At 41.8% G+C, this 22,085-nt stretch overlaps 1 protein-coding gene and 1 pseudogene across 4 annotated transcripts in view; one reads left to right on the forward strand and one right to left on the reverse strand.

The window, feature by feature from the left end:
- Positions 1 to 442: 442 nt before the first annotated feature.
- Positions 443 to 8,099, reverse strand: LOC109686479 (differentially expressed in FDCP 8 homolog pseudogene; annotated as a pseudogene).
- A 6,248-nt stretch (positions 8,100 to 14,347) lies between these two features.
- Naa16 (N-alpha-acetyltransferase 16, NatA auxiliary subunit) overlaps positions 14,348 to 22,085 on the forward strand; it is a 71,210-nt gene continuing 63,472 nt past the window's right edge. For all 4 annotated transcript variants that reach the window (XR_002212398.2, XR_002212399.2, XM_020163808.2 and 1 more), the window contains exon 1: positions 14,348 to 14,651. Coding sequence is in view for 2 of the 4 variants with exons in the window: in XM_020163808.2 (XP_020019397.1) it covers positions 14,598 to 14,651 (54 nt within the window). In the remaining 2 variants the exon portion in view is untranslated. The remainder of the gene's footprint in view (positions 14,652 to 22,085) is intronic.

Consider the following 22,085-nt stretch of genomic DNA (forward strand, 5'->3'; position numbering starts at 1 on the left):
TCCAAGGCTTGTCTTGTGTTACTGCCAGATGCACACAAATGTTGCTCTGAAATTGTTTGGAGGAAGAACATTGTATTGTGTTGGCAGTGTTGGACTTAGTTGTCTCTACTTTCCTGGACAGTGGCACTACGTGACAGCCATAATGTTGACTGCTCTTTTGACTTTTATTTAAGGGCTGCCATCCCTGGAATGGGCCCCCCCTGAGCAAAAACCTTCCCTTCACTGATTCTTTCCTGCTTACCTAACCTGTAAGTGACCACAGTTGATGTTATGTTAGTTATGTGGGCTTGCCTCCTTTCTCCTTTTTCCCACACCACCACACCCCAGTCATTAAAGCCTTGCTGCCATACCTGTCCTCTTTAGGTGAACTAAGAAAAAAATATATATAGTTAAGAGAAAAAATTGTTTTAATAAAATTTTGTATTTAAGCTAAATTGCCTTTTAAATTTCTTTAAGTTTGGTTCACTGAGGTGGTTAGTATAAATGCTATTAACTTACCTGTAGAGTTGTTAGGCCTGTGTGAAAAAGGAGCTTAGTGCTGTCCCCAGAAACTTTCCTGAGGGGCCAGAGCACCTTCTGGACATGCTGTATAAACATAATTCTTATTTTATAAACTACGATGTAGCTGTAATCAGTTGCCTCCATTCATGACTAGGATTGAACATATTGTTGCAAGGCACTGCTGCTCCTTCCCCTCCACCCCCCAGGAGCTGGCAACTGAGGGGTTAGGCTTGGCCCTGTAGGGCTGAGGAAGGGGCCTGGACCTCAAATCCCCAACACCTATTAGCATTGGAGGGTGGGAGTGCGGCGTAGGCTACCAGGCCATGGGGTAAGGGGCAGCCTCTTAATTTAGCCTGAGCTAGTTTACCCCAACATTCGAGGCAGGCCAGTTGGTCCTGGTTGTGTGTGAGAGAGCATATTTGCATCTACATGGACAGAAACAGGAGGCTTAATTCTTACTGAGTCTACTTGGGACTTTTAGTATGAATGTGAGATTTTTCTCTTTCTGTCATTAAGACTAAAATGGCAGTCTGTCAAAAAATCCAAAGAAAAAAATTGTTGACTGTACTGGGGTTTTGAACTCAAGGCTTTGTGCTTACTAGGCAAGCACTCTACCACTTCCTCTTGAGCCACTCCACCAGCCCTTCGGTGAGTTCTTCCTACCATGCTATGAACATCTAGAAGGATCTCATCTAATTCTGCTTAAACTTTGTGTCATCCAGAAGATCAGGTAGAGAAGAGGTATTGCAGAGAGTTTGCAATGGTCATAAAAAGGGAACCAACCCTTGGTCCAACAAACAGGTGCAGGGTCCCAGCCTATTAACATTTTCTGTGGATACAGTGATTGATTGCTGGAATAAAGTGATACTGAGTACACAGATCTGGGAAGAGTCAATATCCACATGATAGAAATGTGATGCAGTGGTGATAAATGCAATTGGTAGAGCACCTGACTAGCAAATGTGAGGTCCTGAGTTCAAACATCAAACAAACTAAAGAACTTCAGGAAGCTGGGGTAGGTCCATGGGGTATTACTGTGAACATCCTCAGCTGGGGACAACCAGAAGCCCCCAAAGAGACAAAGCCCAGGTGGGCGGGGTAGGGGTGGAGGAGGGAAAGGAATTGCTAGGTAGAACCCAAATGTCCATAGAAGCAGATAAATTTCAGGCAGAAACTGGGCATATACCCCCAGCATCTTCAGGTCCTCCTGGCTACTCCACTGAAGTCCTCTGAAGGTCTGGGCCTGACTAGTTGGTAGGGTGGCCTGGACAGAAGCAAGGGTATTTCCAGGGTCCAGAAGTCATGGCTCCAGACGGGTCTGTGCCATAGGGTAGTGGAGGAGTCACACCCGGTTCCTCTACCCAAGGAGTTCTACACTGGGAAGGGCCAGGTGGCCACATTGGGACCCTGCACAGCAGCACACCCAGGTACAGCCACATCTGGGGAGCAATAGTCCTGGTGGGGACTCCTCACCCTCTCCTGGCCTGGCAAGTGAAGAGGACCAGGGTGTCCAGAGCTGACTTTGGCAATGCCGGCAAGGCGGGAGCCGGATGAACAGGTGAAGGGTCCCAGACTCTCCCCAGCGCTAGGAGTCCACATCCAGATCAGGCTCCTGGAATAGTAACTGCTTCCTTAAGTTGAACAGCAGCGGGAGGGCTAGGCTGTGAGCACCAGGTAGCAGCAGTTAGCATGTGCTCCAGCAAGAAACTTTGTGCATTTCGGAGTCTCAGGTGTGCACGACATGGGCCCAGATGACAACCAGGTGGCTCCAGTGGCAGTGACAGTGGCTGCAGTAGTATTGGCTGGTGTAGGCTCATTGCCGCACCTCACTGGGCTCGCCCTGCAAAGATGGGCGTCCTGCACTCGGCACAGCAGGAGTCCTGGCTTTCCAGCCACAGCAGACGTTCAGTTCAGCTCCGGCCTGGTGGCTGATTTTGTTAAGGAGATAATAATACCCTATGAACATGTACCAGGTCTGAATGAGGCTCCAGATGATGGTGCTGCACCTCCCACAGGTTTGCTTGACACTCTTGTAGCTCTCCTTATAGAAGCCGCGATCAAGGAGGACCCGGATGCTGGGATCATCCTTATTCCTTCAACTTCTGGAGCTACAGTCGTAGGTGGATGAGCCTCTCACCACGGCATCTTTCTGCTTCTCCAACTGCTCAGGTAGCTCCAGAATCACCTGTTTGCGGACCTCCATTGCCTGCCAGAGCTGCTGGAGGTCAGAGGCCCAGAAAAGACCCACGAGGCAGGAGAAGTGGCCCTCAGGCCCAGATCCATCCGAGAGTACCATGCTCGGAGCAGCGGAACTTGGGCTCTCCCGGGTGCAGTCAGGCAGGGTCTCCGCAGAAGTAGCGTCCCGGGCCTCCTCACTGGCTCCCTGTTCACCATCTAGGCTCTAGCAGCTTGTTGAAGAGCTTGAGATGGGCCTGCTGGAAACGGGCCAGCTTCTCATCCTATTCCACAGCCTCCCACCTGACCGCCACTGTCGCCACGTTGTAACTACCAGGCTACTGTCGCAAAATTGTCTCAGGAACAACAACAACAAAATAACTTCCCAGAGCACATTACGCAAATCAGTAAATGCAGATAAGCTCCAACAATCCTGTTATCCTGGGGTTGTGTTTAAATCATTGTGTGATCTACTAGGCGTTTGCTTGCCTTTGATTTTGTGAAAATCTGCCCCCTACCCCAGCAAATGGTGCCCCAAAAGCAAAGTAAAAGTTAGGGTAATCCTCTCAATCCAAAAGGGCACATAATGTGCTTAAGTAATAATGTGAAAATTTTACATCTGCTGAAAGGCGGCATGTTTTTGGCGGCTGTGAGGCGGTGTCGTGGTAAAAAGGAAATCAGTCATTCGCAGTTGAGAACTGAAAGCTACCACCATCCTGAGCATGCGCAGTTTCTCCTCAGCAACGTCTCCTTGGAACCACAGACCCTCAAGGGCTCACTAGTGACTTTATAGGTGTCACATGCACATATGGAATTTAGGGGCTAACTCAAAGTTCATAGCTTGTAAAACTCTCACTAAATAAAATTTAAAAGCCAATTAAACAATTCCAGGAAATGCGTGAGCATATTTCGTTACTTTGGTACTTGAGTGGCACATAGTCTTTGACTATTACAGTTACAAGTCATTTTATACTTGTGCCTCAATTTTTCTTCCTGAAAAGCAAAGAGAAACAGATTTTATATTACTGACTTCAAGAGACAGCTTAAGTTATGACCACATACTTAAGAAAGAGAATTAGCATAAAATCTACTACCTACTTCAAGGTACCTACTTCTACCTACTACATGCTAGATACTATTCTAAATGGTTTAAACCTATTAATCTAGTTCATCTTCATAACAACCCTAAATGCCCATTTTGCAGAAGAGATAACTAAGGTCCAGAGACCTTAAGCAACTTAGCCAAAGTTAAAGACCTAATAAGTGACAGAACAGAGAGTCAGACAAAGGCAATATGTGGCTCCTAAGCTCTCCTATGGAAGCCTCCCCATGGAGCGGGGAGGGGAGGAAGGAAAAAAACCTTTCACCAGTTATGTGCTATTCTCTACTCTAGGCATGGGGACTGAGCAATTAACAGAAAAAAGACAACTATCTTTGCCCACATGGAGCTTATGTACCAGTACAGAGCACATTCCAAAATCCACATAATTCTCCTACATTATAAATAACGTCCTCTGACTAGGCTCTACCTCTTAACAGTTTTCATATCCACCAATACTGCTATGAGCCAGGGATCACACCCTTAACACATGAGCTTTGGGAGACGTTTAAAGTTTACGATCTAAACCATAATACTCTATTCTGAACATTTGTGACAAGTATTGTAAACAGGAAAGTTACAAAAGGAAAAAAAGATATCCTTTAATGTTTGATTGAAAAAAGTCTGCGGCAGATATTATTAAGAACCATTTTACGAAGTTAAATATAACTTCTACTTCCAAAAATGTCTGATAGAGGGTTGGAAGAGTAGCTCAAGTGGTAGAGCACGTGGTTTACAAAAATGTCTGATATCATGGAAAGATAAAAATATCCAGAAACAGTAACAAAAAGAGTTGACACAATAACAAAAAAATTAGCATTTTGGTTAAATTATCAGTAAGAGTTACCACATCTGAAATATTTCTTAGTCAACTACAAACACTTTCTTTGTTGAATGAATTTGCAATGGTACTGACAACTTGGTATCCCTTTGAAAACCTATATAATCCACTTCCTCAAACTTGGAGCAAGCTAAAAACAACAAAATATGCAAAAACATTTTTCAGATCCTTTTAGAGCAAACAGCCCAAATCCCCACTGGAGAATTTCACTTACCCTCTTTCTCAGAGGCTCCTACATTGATTTAAAGTTTCTAAGGACACCTTTGTGTCTGCATTACTGGCAGAAGATTGATTTGGGTCATTTTACAGGGCTTCCCAAATCACTAAGGGTTTCCCTTGGAGAAGCACAACACTAGGGCTTTCACAGTCCTGTATATTCTTTGGGGACCCATATCAGGTTAGCTGGTTGATCCAGGTTAAATCAAAATCTTTGATTCTTTCTTTGGAATTTTTAGAAGCACTAAAAGCAATATAAAATCCTAGCACACAAGCCAATAATCCCCTATAGCTCCTCAGCACACTATGAAGATGCACTTGGATTTCTGGCTCCTGAAGTTTGTGTATTCCACAATGTGAAGATCAGCAATGTGAGGATTGGATATATTTTATAATAGAAAAAGTGAAATCAGGAATGTTAGCAATTTAATGTAAAATTCAAACTCAAAGGAGAAAAAAAATCTGGCAAAGTATTCTAATAAACTATTGTATTGTATTCTTAAAAACTATTTTTCATGACAGAAGTAGAACACCAAGGATGAAATGGCAGCATTTCTTATGTTCATGTGTTGGTAACTGGTTCTCATATTTTTCTTAGCTTGAAAAAAAAAAATGCTGAGAAATGCGTCATCTACTGGCATTATTGAAACTGGATCCCTCTCAAATAATTTCCCCAGTTAGGACAATTAAGAGCCTTGAAAAGTCAACCTATCTTCCCCTTTGCTCTTAAAAACAAACAAACAAACAAACAAAAACCAAACAAAGGCAGGTCAATGACTAATAGATCCTAGGAACTCCCTTTTCCCCTTAAACTAGTATCAGCTGACATTAAGGTCAGTTTTAATAAGGTCATTTAGTGATTTAATGTTGTCTCCTACAACTTTCTAGGTAAATTTATCTCTATCTGTAATTCTAAATATCATGCTAAGTGTTTTTAGTAGATATTTACTTCAGTTTTGAGTTGTACATTCTGAAATCTTCACTTCAATAAACGCTATTTTTCTTCTAACAATAGTTTTCAAATACAGTTGATAAGCATTAAAATGTTTTGCAATGTAGATCAAAAGTAGTCTACGCTGAGAACTAAAATGTAATTGATAGCTTCTGTATGTGTATTGAGATATATATCTGTTCCCATCATTATGAAAAAATTCAAACATATCTAAACTATAACAGTATAATGAACACCCATATGCCTACGAACCAGTCTCAACAGTTGTCAACTTACTGTTTGAACCTCTCTTCTTCTTTTCCTTCATCTCTACAGGATTTTTTTTTTCTGGTAATGGGGTTTGAACTCAAGGTGTCTCTCTTGCTAGGCAGTGCTCTTGAGCCACTCTGCCAACCCTCTACTGGATTATTTTGAAGCAAATATGAAACATCATGACATGCGCAGGAATTTCAGGTGCTCAGGGTTCTTGAGCCTCTCTGAGAATGAAAGTATGGTGGACTCCAGCAACAGAGGTCGGAAAGATTGTATTGGTAGAGAAGAGAAGAAAAAGACTGCATAGTGGGGAATGCAGGGGGACCCGGAAAACGGTGGTCCTGTGGGTCAGGTTGGGGATTGGGTTTTTATAGCCTTTTTGCATTGCCTGAGGGCAGAGATGTCTCTCAGGTGCAGACAGAAGTTTCCTGGAAAGCAGAGGTGTCTCTTTGACCACTTATCACCTTTTGGGACCTCCTGCCACCCGTCCTTCAATAATATCTTTTAATTAATTTATTTTAGTATATATCTCCAGAAGATAAAGACTTTTTAAAAAATATGAACATCTCTAAAGATTCCTTCCCTCCCCCCACCCAGTTCTGGGGATCCAGCCCAGGTCCTCCTGAATGTTAGGCAAACACTTTACCACTGAGCCACAACCCCAGCAACTTGCATTGTTCTTGTTGAAGACAATGGTTGCTTTAGGCCCTTAGCAATTTCATAGAGTCAAGATTTTTCTAGACTTGTGATATAGCACATGTCCTTTGTTCTCTTTTTTTCCTGGTCTAGCAGCCTGATTAGATTCAGATTTAAAAAAAATTTTTTTTTGGCAAACTGCTACGTAATTGGGTTAGATGTTTCCATAACTAGGTGCAAAATACCTCCTTGTGTTTTTTAAAATGATATTAGAAGCTCTTACTTTCCTCCACCCATTATTTCATTAGAGGTTGCAAAACGATGCTTTATTATTTGTGCTTCATTTTATTAGCTCAGGCATCTATAAAGAGAAATTTCCCCTCATCAACAACTGGTTGTCCTTACAGCCAGGTGCTGGTGGCTCACGCCTGTAATCCCAGCTACTCAAGAGGTAGAGATCAGGAGGATCACAGTTGGAGGCCAGCCTGGGCAAACAGGTCCTGAGACCCCATCTCAAAAAACACACATCCCCCAAAAAAGGGCTGGTGGAGTGACTTAAGGTGTAGGCCCTGAGTTCAAACCCCAGTACTACAAAAACAAAAGAAAGAAAGAAAGAAAGAAAACAGCAACAACAAAACAATTGGTTGCCCCTGCTTAGTAATTTTTAAAATGAAAAATGAGAATTTTGTCAAAGTGTAATGGTGATTAAATTTAAAAGCTTACTTTCTGAATAATTTCCAGTGATTCTACTTTAATCTTATTTTTTTAACTTTAGTAACATAGTAATTATCTAATTTCCATAATCCCTAAAGCTCTAAAAACAAAAACAAAAACAAAAATCCCCTTGTTTATTTTTCAAAAATCAAAGTTTTTGAAAAATGAAGGTTTTAAAAAATAACTTATTTGGTGGGCAAATTTGACCTACCCTGAACATTTGGTAGGCAAACATCACTGAGACATATGAGAAACTATTTATATCTATATTTAATCTACTTGTTGCAAGCATCCATACATTTTGCTGAAGAAATACTAACATGTTTAATTACAGAGTTCTGCTGCAGATTCTTTTGAGGGTGTTATAAATGTACAGTATATGCATTTTTCTTTCTAAATCCAAAATATTCTGAATTTTGTGTTTTATTTGTTTATTTATTGACTGATTGATCAACTGATTGATTGATTGCAGTTCTGGGGATCAAACCCAGGGCTGACCTACACCCTCAGTCCCTGTTCTGAATTTTGAAACATGTTTGGAAAAATAAACACGTTTGGTCCCAAAGTGTTTCTGATAAAGCACTACGAACTGTAAGAAAAATATAGTAGTTAATATTTGTGGAATAGTCTTTACTGGGTGAAATCCTAGAAATTTTATGTTTAACTAACTCAATCTTCACACACACCTTTAGAAGTTCAATTGCAATGCCCATTTTAGGAAATAGGCACAGCATGGCAGATGACTTGTTCAAGATTGTGCCAAAAGGACAATCCAATGGCCAAAGGGATTTGAATCAAGACAGCTGGGCTGCATTGTGACCTTACTTTGGCCAGCTGTGTTTGTTGTGAGGTACAATGGTGCTGCTCCAGGGGTACTGGTCTTCTCTGGGCTTAGGAATAAGCTAACAAGACATGGATAGTGCACACACAGGTAGATTTATTAGAAAAAGAAAAGACTGCAGCAAGAGCAGTTTAGTGGAGGCTGGAAACTGGTGGCTCCCTGCTGAGGTGAAGGTTGGGGCTTTTTATGGATGCTTTAACTATGGGTTAGGGTAAGGGTCAGGTGGGTTCTTTCCATTGGTCATGGATTCACGCACATGGGCTCTCTTCTATGAACCGGTCTGTTTGCCCCTTATGTGGGGAAACAACCTTGAGAGCATCCTGTCTGTCAGCCCCATGGCAGATTATGGGACCATGTAACTCCTTCTCAGGGTGCAGGGCTCATAGTGCTCTCCATGGGGGATGGGATACTCACTCACTCATCTGTCCCTTAGGTTCCCAGACCCAACAAGTTCTTTAGCTCACTCTATGACACCATTATTCTCTCAGCTCTTTGCAATCTGACTCAATTTCATCTCTTTCTCTATCGTGCCATCCTTCAGGAACCTCAGTGTTCAGTTTAACCGGATGGCTTATTTCCCTAAAATGTACGTTCAAACTTGTCTTTTCTGTTCATATTTTAAAGCATATTTTTAAAAGGTAAAATTATGTATGACTCTTATGGGCTGGAGGCATGGCTCAAGTGGCAGAGCACCTGCCTAGCAAGCATGAAATCCTAAGTTTAAGGCCCAGTATTGCAAAAGAAAAAAAAAAATTATTACCCTTGTACAAATAGGAAATTGAGCACACATGGCAAAATTTAATTTAATTTATTAATTAAAGAGGGAATCAGTAAGATGTTATCACTGATTCTTAACAAAATCCCAAAAGAAGACACACAAATGCACCATAAGGAATGCTTAAATGGACTTTTTGGCTCTTCTTAGCCATCTGGCTGGAGCCTACTGTTTTTCTCTTGCAATGCTTTCTTTAAAACTCCTATCTATGTTTTCTCTCTATTTTCAACAAAACTTTGCTCTACTTTGCAAAAAAAAAAAAATGCTGAAGTGAATTTACTTAAGAGATGAAAACTGGTCAGTATATACAAGGCAATAATTACTTGTCCCTTCATTGTATTCAACTTGCAGTTCTACAGAAAAGAACCATTTGCCTTATTGTCAGATTTGTACAATTTACAGCAGTTGCAAAGCAGCTCAAAGGAGACAAAGACAGTTTACGTAACAGGATACCCCATAATCTTCATTGCCATTTCATGTCTTTCACAATTTTTCTTGACAAGGCTAATTTCTCTGCCTGGAACGCAATTCAATGAAATTCTCTTCATCAAATACAATTTATGGTTTAAGAGAATGGGCAGTTCTTATGTTAGTGGAGATTTAGGGTCTGCTGTACCACCTGAGCTATGCCCCCAGGGCTTTCACTTTTTTTTTTGGTGCTACTGGGCATTTGAACACAGGACTTTGTGCTCTGTACTTGCTAGGCAGGTGCTCTTCTGCTTGAGCCATGCCTACAGCCGCCCCCTCCTCTACTTGTATTTTGTTTTTGAGATAGGGTATTGCTAGCTTTGTCCAGGTTGGCCTCAAACTCATGAACTCCTGTCTCCGCCTCCAAAGTAGCTAGAATTATAAGCACGCATTATCACATCTGGCTTGAGAGTGGGGCAGTTCTTGATTCAAGATTTGCTCATGGAGCTGGTGGAGTAGCTCAAATGGTAGAGCACCTGCCTAGCAAGTGTGAGACCCTGAGTTCAAACCCCAGTGCCACCAAAAAAAAAAATCTGCTTATGGAGTGTGTTGGCTGAGATGAGGCCAAGAAACTAGAAGACTAGGGTTTTGAATTATCCATGTGAATACTGGAATCACAGGAGTGTGCTAGGAGTTGAAGTAGAATGGAGGACTATTGTCACTTTGCTAATGAATGAATGAAAGGTAGTGACTTAGAGTAAAGGAGAAGCCATTGATAGAGTTAGTGGGCACAGACTTGAAAGGAGTTTCTTTCCCACAAATGAAGTTGAAGTATTATGATTTGGAAGAGGAAAAAAATACATTATGATTTGGGAGGGAAAAAAGAATGTTGATGTCTCCCCACTGACTCCTACTATATGGGAAATATGCAGAATGAGAAGGGGCAAGGAGAAGTACTCACTGAAGGGGTTGAAGAGAAAACAGAATGGAAAGGTAGGATATAGAGAGCAGCAGTGAAAGATGAGTTTGGAGAGAAACCACCGAGCCAAACAAACAAATGGGTATACCAGAGGTGAGATGAAAGAAGTTTGGAGAAAGTTTTGAGTTGCACAGTCATCTTCAACATTCTAATTAGAACTCTTGTGTATAGTTTTTTCTCCTAGCAAGCAAAGGTTCTGAGTTCAAATTCCAGTATCACAAAAACAAAGACAACACACCAACAAAATGAAGTCCCTGGACCAGCCTTTTGCTTCCTCTTTGCCAAGTGACATCTTTCACACAAGGGCTCCTGCCGTGTGATACTGTTATGAGGCTATCAGTACAAGCTGATGCTGGCACCATTCTCTTAGACCTCCAGAACTTTGAGCTAAATAAACTTCTTTTCCTTATAAAGTATTCAGCCTCAGGGACTTGGTTATAGCAACACAAAGATGAAGAAATAAAAACCCAAACCAAATGATATTGCTAGAGATGACAAGCCTGTAAAAATTGGCCTACATTCTCAACCATACTGCACACCACATTCCCTCTCATGAGTTACCCACTAGGCCATCTCCTTGAAACTGAAGATATGAACAATCTTACCTTTCTCTTTTGTTTTTACCATGTCAATTTTGTTCCTGTCTTAGGGCATTTGTATGTGGCTTATTTTGCCTGGAATATGCTGTTTCAGTTTTTCACCTTGTTAGCTACATTCTCATCCCCAGGTTTCTGTTGTCACCAACTCCCCAGAGGGTACTCGTTCCTAAGTACCTGCCCTTAAAGCCATCCTTTCCTCATCTATTGCCCTCACATGCCCTTGTTTTATTTCAGGACATCCTACAGTCTGGAATGATCGTGTTTACTTACTTATGTGTTTATGGTCCGACTTCTTCCACTGAAATGCAAGCTATGAAAAGAGGGAGAAAAGGCAAGTTGAGAAAGGGAGTAACTGATGAATAAATGTTATAGAAGAGTAGAAAGGGGATGGGATAGAGAATGTAAAGGGAGGAATGACAGACCATTTCTTTCTCAAAAACAAGAGCAAGGAAAGTAGAAGAGAATGAAAACATTAGGGTATCTGAGGTGGAATGTAATATGCCACCCAGCAAGCTGTTTACCCGTCAGCCTTTAATTACATGGTTATATTGGTTGTGGGAATAGCAGCAAACTCCTGGAGTTTACTGTGCCAGCTGGTTCTGCAAGATATGTACACAAGGCAGAGAAAATCCTCCTCCATTATTTTTTTCCTCCTTGGTTCTACTAGGCTTAGCAAAGACAATCACTGGTCCATATCATGTATGTAAAAAGTTCTTTGGGGAACTGTGAAGTTCTTTACAGATGCTGCTATCTTTACTAAATGCATGAGTCTAAAGGATGTACCCTGTGTGAAACACCAGGAAGGAACATCTGGATGGAAGTCTATGATGTCCCCAAAGGGGCTTCAGCTTTTTTCCTGAGAAACAGTAAATCAGATTAACACAGATTTTTTTTTTTTAAATCATGGGCTTTCAAATGACTAAGCATTACATTATATAATCCTGCTGCCCTGCTGTGAAACAGATTACAATTATGTTGTAACTCCATTTTCTGTTGAAACCTGGAAATAAGATTTGTTCCAGGCTAAACAGGAAGTCAGTAATAAAATTACAGTTACTGGTTAATCCAGGCTTTACATCTTTTATACACTCTAAGGTCTGTGCACAACTGACTTTTTTTTTCTCCTGGCCTAGTCCCTCACCCTAGTGTAAACAACCAAGGTATAAATGCATAGTGCATGGAGGAGAGAGGAAGAAAATGTTAAATATGAGTATTTCTAATTACCTCCTTCCCAGAGTTGGGGGACTGTAGGTTGGTAGGCTTACCTGGGAGATGCTGGGGATAGGAGGTAACATGAGAAAGGGAGAAGTTGGACTGGAAGTGTAGCTCAAGCAGCAGAGTGCCTGCTTTGCAACCATGAAGCCCTGAATTCAAGCCCCAGTCCCACCAAAACAAAAAAGAAGAAAAGGAAAGGGAGAAGTTGGCAATGGTGGGAGATAACTAATTGCAAATGAAGAACCATCCCCTGACCCAGGGATGGGGAAGAGCCAAGGTGAATGAAGGTGAAGATTTCCCAGCTATCACAGAGAGTAGAAATAGTTACTGATTTGCAGTGAGTAAGGCTGGATGAGTTCCACAAACTTTCATAATAGATAAACAGTCCTTGTCTCCAAAACATTATAGTTATTCCTCCCCCACCCTTCCTTTTACTTTCCTTTAAAACTTTCATACTCATTTTGAAACAGGCCTTGAGGTGAGGCAAAGTGGCTTGACCTGGTCAGGGTATATTCCAGAAAAATATCCTATGGGAGTCAAGCAATTGTCTGACTCTAGCACTGGAGCTCTGGCTTTTCCCAAGATGAACCCTTTACTCTTGAGGATGTAGATGAATTGAGAGCCAAAGAATTTTCAGGAATTAATAATACCATGGTGAGCAAACAATTCATAAGGACTGTGTAGTAGTTGGTTATGAGGGTGCTGTGAGCAGGGCCTTCTTTTCATTTGCTGCCTGAGAGGACAGGGGCTACTACCAGCCAAGCTCCTCACCTATCCGTCTTTACCTATGTCCTCTCTAACAGGTTGGAGGAGGTGTTTTGTTAGAGAATATATAAGCTCTTTTGGATTCCATTTGTAGTAAGCTCCTCTCTATTTAAAGACTCCTCTGACACTTTCTCCCATTTCCAACCACCTCAGATGAGAGGGAAGAAAAATCAAATACCAGCTCATTTCTCATTACAGCTCATTAAATGCAATTAAGTATTATTACCCTATAGTCTCATAAATATGTACAAAATAGGATTCAGAATGTGTATAAATTTATATAACTAATGTTTACATACTAAGCCAATGTTTAATACTAAGCCAACATTGTATATATGGTTATTATTGTCACAGATGTATATTTTTATCTTTCTAGACCTATATGTTAGTATCACTATGCTGCCTTTTATTTATTTTTTTTTTGCTTAAAAGATTTTTTTTTATTGTTTCATTATTCATATGTGCATACAACACTTGGGTCATTTCTCCCCCCTGCCCCCACCCCCTCCCTTACCACCCACTTGGCCCCCTCCCTCTCACCCCCACCCCCTCAATACCCAGCAGAAACTATTTTGCCTTTATCTCTAATTTTGTTGGAGAGGAGTATAAGCAAAAATAGGAAGGAACAAGGGTTTTTGCTGGTTGAGATAAGGATAGCTATCTGCCTTTTATTTATTATAGAAAGTGTTCCTGTGTTGGAAGATCCTGAGTTTAAATCCTTTTTCTTCCATGGCTCATATGAAAAGGAACTTTCTCAGGAGAAAAAGAGTAGACTTGGAGAATCAGAAGCCCAATGAAACCACCTAATTCTTACTGATAGCATTAGGTGCTTTAAACGGCTGGGGATATTTGCTCTCGTCTTTCTTTCAACAGCAGTTGGCTCATTACAAGGTCTGTCCACGTCCTCATATAGGTTGTGAGTACCTTTTTTTTTTTTTTTGTGGTATTGGGGTTTGAACTCAGGGCCTACACCTTAAGCCACTCCACCAGCCCTTTTTTGTGATGGTTTTTTCAGAGAAAAGATCTCGCGAACTATTTGCCGGGGCTGGCTTCGAACCGCGATTCTTCTGATCTCTGCCTCCCGAGCAGCTTTGATCTGCACTGAAAAGAGAAGTCTTCTTTTAGAATCTAAATCGGTGGGAAAGGGAAGGAAAACATTAAATCCAGGATCTACTTTGTGTCGACCACGGTTTAAGTTGTTGAGGAAGGAGAAATGCGAACAAAAAACTTACATTATCTTAGACCACGGCACAAGACAAGTCTGAAGGTCTACCAAGGTTCTGGAGACTGGAGCTTCAGTCCGGCACCGCCCTGACGGCGCCCCCGCCCCGCCCCCGCCACGCCCCCCAGCTCCCCCGCAGGCACCCTGCGCATGCGCCTCGCGCCTGCTCAGGGGGCGGCTCCTGGCTGCCATCTTGCAGCGTGCGGGTCCGCCGCCGCTGCAGTCGCTCCCCGGAAAGTGGGCCCCGAGCGAGCGACAGCGTGTCCTGCTCAGATTGCGTTCTTTTCCCATTGCCAGCCCTGCCAAACAGCCCTGCCGAGGTTGTTCAGCTAATTAAATAACCTGTCGCCCGCGGCCTGACGCCGTGCCCTCCGCCGCGAAACGGAGCTCCGGGAACGTCGGCCGCGATGCCGAACGTGCAGCTGCCGCCCAAGGAGAGCAACCTCTTCAAACGTATCTTGGTGAGTGGCGGGAGGGGTCCGGCTCTTTGTTTACCTGAGAGCCAACCTCCTCGCCCGTGGCTGTCCGGCGTCTCGGTCCTCCTCCGCAGCCACGCGCTTTCCAGAAACTTCCCGCCGCCCCCCGCAGTCCCGGCGCGGAGCCGCGGTGGTTCCCACGTCCTCCCCACCCACTGTGTCTCTTGCCGCCCCCTCCGGGGCTTCGTCGCAGCTTTGCGTTCAGTCGATGACTTGGCACACCCGCATACCTAGCAAAGTCGGGGCGATCGGGTTAATACCCATTACGGGAAGATTGAGGCCGCGCCGGCTCCGGGAGAGAGCTGGCACGGTTGTTAACGTGCCGTCTTCGCCTCGATGGGAAGTCGGGAGGTGACGGGGATGCATTGCCAGTTGTCATGAACTCCAGCTGCCCCTTGCTTTTAACCCGCAGGAGCGGTGGACGCTACGCACGCAGGTTTTGCGCTTGAGGAAAGCGTTTACTTTGTTTCCCAGCAGAAACCTAAATTATGCCCCGCCCTGGTAATGACCGCAGCCCCGCCGAGAGCGGTCCTGGGCGCCTTCGCGGACTTGCAGGTGCCATCCTCATAGGCAGGACAGGTGACATGCCTTTGCTTGTCTCATTATGCACTTGGGACCGAAGACTTTAATATTAGTAGATACCTGTCTTTTGTAGGTTTTTGTTTTTTAATCTGAAAACTAGTGTGTATTTGCTACCAGCGTGTAGACTTTAAAGGATTTGTGTTGAGAACTTGGCGGTGCCTTTATAGCGGTTAGCTGTTGCTTGACTTTACATTTACATACTAATTATAGAATAGTTTTAAGTATTATCAGCTGCTGATGAAAAATTCGTAGTAGTTTCTGTTCCAAGTTAGTAGAAACGTTACAGTTAGTCTTTAGAATGGTAGGAATGATACATAGTAGATGGGATGAAAAATTTAAATTTTATGTAGTGCTTAGTGTTGAGCACGTAAGAGAGAAGTGTAAAAACATAAAAAATTACTAATCATTACAGAATTGTAGCAGGTTGCTTCCTTGAGCTTGTATGTATTTTCCCTTTTTTTTTGTTGGGTTTGAACTCAGGGCTTCATGCTTACAAAGCAGGTGCTCTACCGCTTGAGCCACACCTCCATTCCATTTTGCTCTGGTTATTTTGGGGGGGTGATCCTCTGAACTATTTGCTGGGGCTGGCCTCAAACCATGACCTTGCAAATCTCAGCATCCTATGTAGGATTACAGGTCTGAGACACGGATACCCAGCTGTATTTTTTATTTTACTTTTGTTTCTCTCATGCCTTTAGTTTATACAGTAAGCATAAATTGGAGAAATGAAATTTTTTTTTTGCCTCTTTCAGGTTTTTCTTTTTGTTTATCTTAGTAATCTGAAACATTAATGAGAAATCATCTGTAAGTTGTTAGTTGGATTTCAGGACATTTGACATATCTAAAAGATGACACTTTTCTCTCTAGATGGGTGTTTTCTAGTTCAACTGTTCTATATGTAGCATTAAGTAAAACTGTTACATGATTTGTTATACTCAGGTTATAAAAAAGTAAAAGATGTGGCTGAATTAATTTTGGGAAATGCTAAGCATTTTCTTATCTAGGTATGTAATGTTCATTATAAACTTGAATGAGTTGAGGAGGGTGCAGAAGTGAGTGATTTTTCTCATCTCACAATCGTAATAAGTTGTAATGAATATGGGCAAAATTTTGCTACAATAAATTCCTTGGCAAACAAAAGTCCATGTGATAAAATTATATGTGTGTGTGTGTATGTTTATATGTTTATATATAAATACATATACATATATATGTATTTTGTAGTACTGAGGCTTGAACTCAGGACCTATACCTTGAGCCACTCCACCAGCCCTTTTTTGTGATGGGTTTTTTTTTGAGATAGGGTCTCTCGAACTATTTGCCTGGCCTGCTTTGGAACCCCAGTCCTCCTCATCTTTGCAACCCCAGTCCTCCTCATCTTTGCCTCCTGAGTAGCTAGGATTATAGGTGTGAGCCACTGGCACCTGGCTGATAAAATTATTTTTAAAGTTTGGTTAGTGGACCCAAAGTGTTTTGCCACCAACAGTAATTTTTTTTCTGTTAATCATCAGTGTACTTAAATACATCACACAGATTCACCAGCTAGTTTATTGCATGTTCTGCAAAGCTTTTATCTGCCTATCTTATGCTCTAGGCTGGCTGTTAGCTTTTCATTTTGTAACTTTGGAGTTACTTCATGCTCTCTTTTATGTGTAAGACAAGTCACACTCAAAGAATGGTAGAGTGTCTAAGGTTTTGTGTCTGGTTAGTAGTAAAGTTGAGATTAGAAATTTTCTTTTCTATTAAGTATATAATAGTTCCTTAGTGAACAGACTCTGGCACCAGCTACTTGGGTAAAATTGTCATTCTGATACTAGCTGAGGGAATTCAGTAATTGTGTCTCAGATTCTCCATCTAAAATGGAGAATAGTATGCATTACTGGCATGAGTCACCATGTCCAGCAAAATACAGTATTTTTCTTTCCTTCTTCCCTAGTAGTTCCTTTTTCCCCCTTGCCCTTTCTTTTTTTTTTAATTTTTATTTTTTTATTATTCATATGTGCATACAATACTTGGGTCATTTCTCCCCCCTGCCCCCACCCCCTCCCTTACCACCCACTCCGCCCCCTCCCTCTCCCCCCCACCCCCTTGATACCCAGCAGAAACTCTTTTGCCCTTATCTCTAATTTTGTTGAAGAGAGAGTATAAGCAATAATAGGAAGGAACAAGGGTTTTTGCTAGTTGAGATTAGGATAGCTCACATTAATTTCCTGTGCATGTGTGTTACCTTCTAGGTTAATTCTTTTTATCTAACCTTTTCTCTAGTCCCTGGTCCCCTTCTCCTATTGGCCTCAGTTGCTTTTAAGGTATCTGCTTTAGTTTCTCTGCATTGAGGGCAACAAATGCTAGCTACCTATCCTCATATCTCCCTTGTGTGCACTCGCTTTTATCTTGTGATCAAAGTTCAGTCCCCTTGTTGTGTTTGCCCTTGATCTAATGTCCGCATATGAGGGAGAACATACGACTTTTGGTATTTTGAGCCAGGCTAACCTCACTCAGAATGATGTTCTCCAATTCCATCCATCTACTAGCGAATGACATTTCGTTCTTCTTCATGCCCCTTGCCCTTTCTTAGGTGAATTCCTATATTCAAACTCAGATTTTTTTTGGGAGGGAGTCACATACTGGGGTTTGAACAGCCTGGAGCTTGCTAGGCAGGTGCTCTACTGCTTGAGCCATGCCCCCAGACGTTCACATTGTCACTTCAAAATATTTTTAGAGTATGTAATATATTCACATAGTTCCAAATTTGTTTCTCTCCTGTCTTTGTTTTCTAGCCCTCTACTTGCCTTTCAGGCAATCAAGAAGACTCAGTTTAAACATTTTTTCTATGAAGACTTTGAATTCTCCTTGATAGCTCTAGTCAGTGCTTCAAGGATTAACCATGCTCTTCTCCATTACTGGTGCCATTTAGCTTTGAATTTAGGAGGCTGTGTTTATGAGTAGCTCCGGTTTGTCCAGGCCCTGGGGATGAGCCAGTGTTTATACTAGATAAGATCTGTGTTCTGCTAGAGTTTAGATGATGGTTGGGGAGGACACATGGTAAATAAGTAATTAAATAAGAATTTCAGAGACTGGTAGCATTGTGAGGAAAATAAAATACAGTAAAATGATAGAGAATCTTTTTGAGGGGGTAGGAGCCTGGCAGTATTAATAGCAAGGTCAAGTAGGTTGAGACTTAAATAAGGAATCAGCCATGGGATGATTTGGTAGAGAACATTTCAGGTAGAAGGGACACAGAAGTCCTAAGGTGGCTATTCATAATAGCCAATCTTTGGAAACAACCCAGGTGCCCTACAACTTATGAATGGATGAAGAAATTGTGGTATACATAAACAGTGGAGTATTACTCCATTGGAATAATGACTTGTGGTTTGAAGGTAAATGGATGCAGTTGGGGGACATCATGTTAAGTAAACAAGGATCAGAAACACAAAAGCTGCATGTTTTCTCTCACATGTGGATGATCCAAAGATAAACATATACACCGAAAATAAGCATGATCATATATAAATTCAGATGTAGAACATGTTTGTAACAGTGGAACTACTCTATGGAACTCAGGGAAGGAGGAAAAGGAAAAGAAAATGATAGCGCATCAGGAATATCGCATAACATATGTGAAGGTAAAGGATATAAGTATGTGTATTGAAAGCTATTGAAAAGGGGGGGTGGTGGTGGGAGGTAAAGGGGTTAGGGAGAGTAATGGAAGGTGTTGAATGGACCAAATTAAAAGTACATCTGCAGTGGGCATACATTGAGACACCCTTGAACATCAACTTAAATATTAATAATGAAAACCAGGACTGTAAAATAGGTAGTGTGTGTGGGGGGTACTAGTAAGAGGAGGGAGGGTAAAGGAAGGAGATTCAGATGATGGTACATGGCAGATGGACTTCCTGAACTAAAAAACCTCTTGCAATTGCTTTAAGTGAGATGGGGAGGGGGTTGAGGGGGAGAGACAATGGAGGCAATGTAAATAATATACAATATAAGTCTAATTGGAATTGTCACTATGAATTCCCCCCGTATAATGAATATATTGTAATAAAAATTTATTAAAAGAAAAAAGAAGTGCTAAGATGGGGATAAGCTTGGCATGCTGAGTGCTGGGATACCCAGTCTGAACGATGTGAGGGGAGAGTGGAAAGAGATGAGATATTCTGATTGAGAGACATTTGTCACTTAGCCTGGCAGTGCCATTTAGGAATGAAGATGTGTGTGCTTGGGTTAGACTATTGATGGTTTTTGGAGCAGGTCTAGGGTTTGCACCTAAGCTGAGATGCTTATAAATATGTTTGGAACTCTTGAGTTTAGTTTCCACATTTGCAAAGTAGAAGCAGTGATACATACCTTAAGGAACTGTTAATAAGAACTAAGAAAGATTAAAAAAAAAAAACTAAACATAAGTGCTGGCAATGATGTGGAGAAAAGGGAACCATTGCACTATTGCTGGGAATGTAAGTTAATACAGACTTTATGGGAAACAGTATGGAGGTTCCTCAAAAAGTTAAAAACAGAACTATATCATCTACCTATTCCACTACTGGGTACACAGTAGATACTTGATATTTGTGGGTACATGGTTCTGAGGAGATTGCCACTGAGGAAAAACTGCGAATGCTCAGGATGTATAGAGTACTGTGAATGCTTGATTCATTTTTCCCATAACACTGGCCAATGCTCAACTTCCTCGAAAGATATGCGCCTTTTAGCAAATCTAAAATTTTCACTTTACCACTTAAATTAGGTACATTATGTGCCTTTTTAGACTTGGGAGGAATACCATAACTTTTACCTTGCTCTTTTGGAGTTGCTTGGTTTTCACAAGGTATATTGTCACAAAATTAAGGGCAGGGAAACACTTGAGTAGATCATGCAATGATTTTTTTTTTTAATACACAATGATGTTAACATGGGACTGAGTGAGAGCTTCTCTACATCAACTGAGCTAGCTGCCTAATGGATGTGTGAGAATTTAAAATTTTTATTTTTGAAAATTTCTTTTGATTTTTTAAAAATTATTTTTTGACCACATTTGGTCCAAACCATGCGTAAGCTATAAATAAGATGGATATACTGTATATCCATAGGAAATGAAATTGGTATGTTGAAGAAATAATTTCTACTTCCATGTTCATTGTAGCACCATTCTTAGTAGCTAAGAAATGGAAACAACCTAAGTGTCTGTCATTTGATGAATGTATTACTAATCAGCTGGCTGGGGTAGAAATTGCAATTAGCTATTCTCATGTGGGCAGACCTGGGTTAAAAGCTTATTAGCTGAGTTGACAGACTCAGAGGCTTATAGCTTCAAGTCCTGAGAACCAGAGACTTATGGCTTTAGGTGCTTAAGGTTGGAGGCTTTTTGCTCTGGACTTTGTTTGCCAGTGGCCTGGCATTTGGCAGCTAGTGTAACCTTTGGCTTTTAGTAGCAGCAGCAGTCGGCACCAGCTAGGGTTACAGTTCCCAAGCCTGAAGTGTAGCTTTGGAGCCTTGTGTGTTGGGACCCTTGGTTCTTAGGGCTTGGCAGCTCTCTGGAACTCTTCCAGTAACTGAGTTCTCTCTTCACGCCTTCTCTATACTTATACTATCCTTTGTCTGACTCTGCCACCACTACTCCTTGCTGTGTCTACCCACGGCTGCTCTGCTGCCTTCTTGCCAATTACTGCTACCACTATTGCTGCTGCTTAGCTGCCTCCTCTTCATGTTACCAGCTCAGCCTGCCCTATTTATGATAGAGATCAAAAGTAGGCAAAGAAAAGACCATTGAAGAGAAGTCTTACTGGGCCTAAGGTTGTAACACCTGGGATAGCATAGGAGGATACCTTCAGGCCAACATAAAAAGTGAACTAAGCAGCCTGTCTATAGCCAGGAGTGTGTGGCAAGGGTATTTGCACCAATTACAGCACTGCCCTCATGTCAAAGATTGTGTTTGTATCAATCACAGGTTTTCTGGGCTAATGGGGAGGGCTTCTCCCTCTGTACCCTATCTTGAGTAAGAATAGCTACAGGAATAAGCAAGATCATCTAGAGTTCCCCAGGACTTGTCTTGCTCAGAGTACTGGTTTCCATGGCCAGTGCAGGCTGTCTGGAGTGGTCATGACTTCAGCTGTGGTTGTAGCAGTCCTCTGTAGCTGCTAGAGTTCCTCAGAGTGATTGTAAAGTGTCCAGAACAGATAGACTGCCATAGAGAAGTCCAACAGATTTCCAGTAAAGTGGCTGCTTGGCTGACACAAGCTGACAGGCATGCTGGGGGGCTGGGGGCTCATGCCTATAATCCTAGTCACTGATGAGGCAAATATCAGGAGTATCACAGTTCAAAGTCAGCCAGGGCAAATAGTTTGTTAGACTGTATCTCAAAGCCACTCAACACAAAAGAAGTGGAGTAGAGTGACTCAAGTGGTTGAGATTCTGCATAGGAAGTGTGAAGCCTGAGTTCAAATCCCAGTAACGCCAAAAAAAAAAAAGAGGACTGCCAGGCATAAGGAAACGATGTGTCAAAATGCCTGCTCTGGATGGTTTTAATTATTTACAGAAAGCATTAAAAAGGTGTTTATAATAGTTAATGAAAGCTCAACACAAAACTAATAATTCTAGTAGCATTTAGTAGTACTTAGTAGTATTGAACAATGCTTAACAGAGTTTAACTTCTTCCCCAGTGCCTCAGGGGATAAAAAAATGTGCATATTCACAATGGAATACTAATGAACGAAAAAACAATGAAATCTGTGGGGAGTGGATTATGAGAAGCCTATGAGAACTTGACATAAGCACAGTTTGTTCAATAATCTACAGACTGAGTATGGCATGGCCCTAGCTGCACAGAGAGGCAAA

This window comes from Castor canadensis, chromosome 10, assembly GCF_047511655.1.
Source record: "Castor canadensis chromosome 10, mCasCan1.hap1v2, whole genome shotgun sequence".
In the NCBI taxonomy this organism is placed as follows: Eukaryota; Metazoa; Chordata; class Mammalia; order Rodentia; family Castoridae; genus Castor; species Castor canadensis.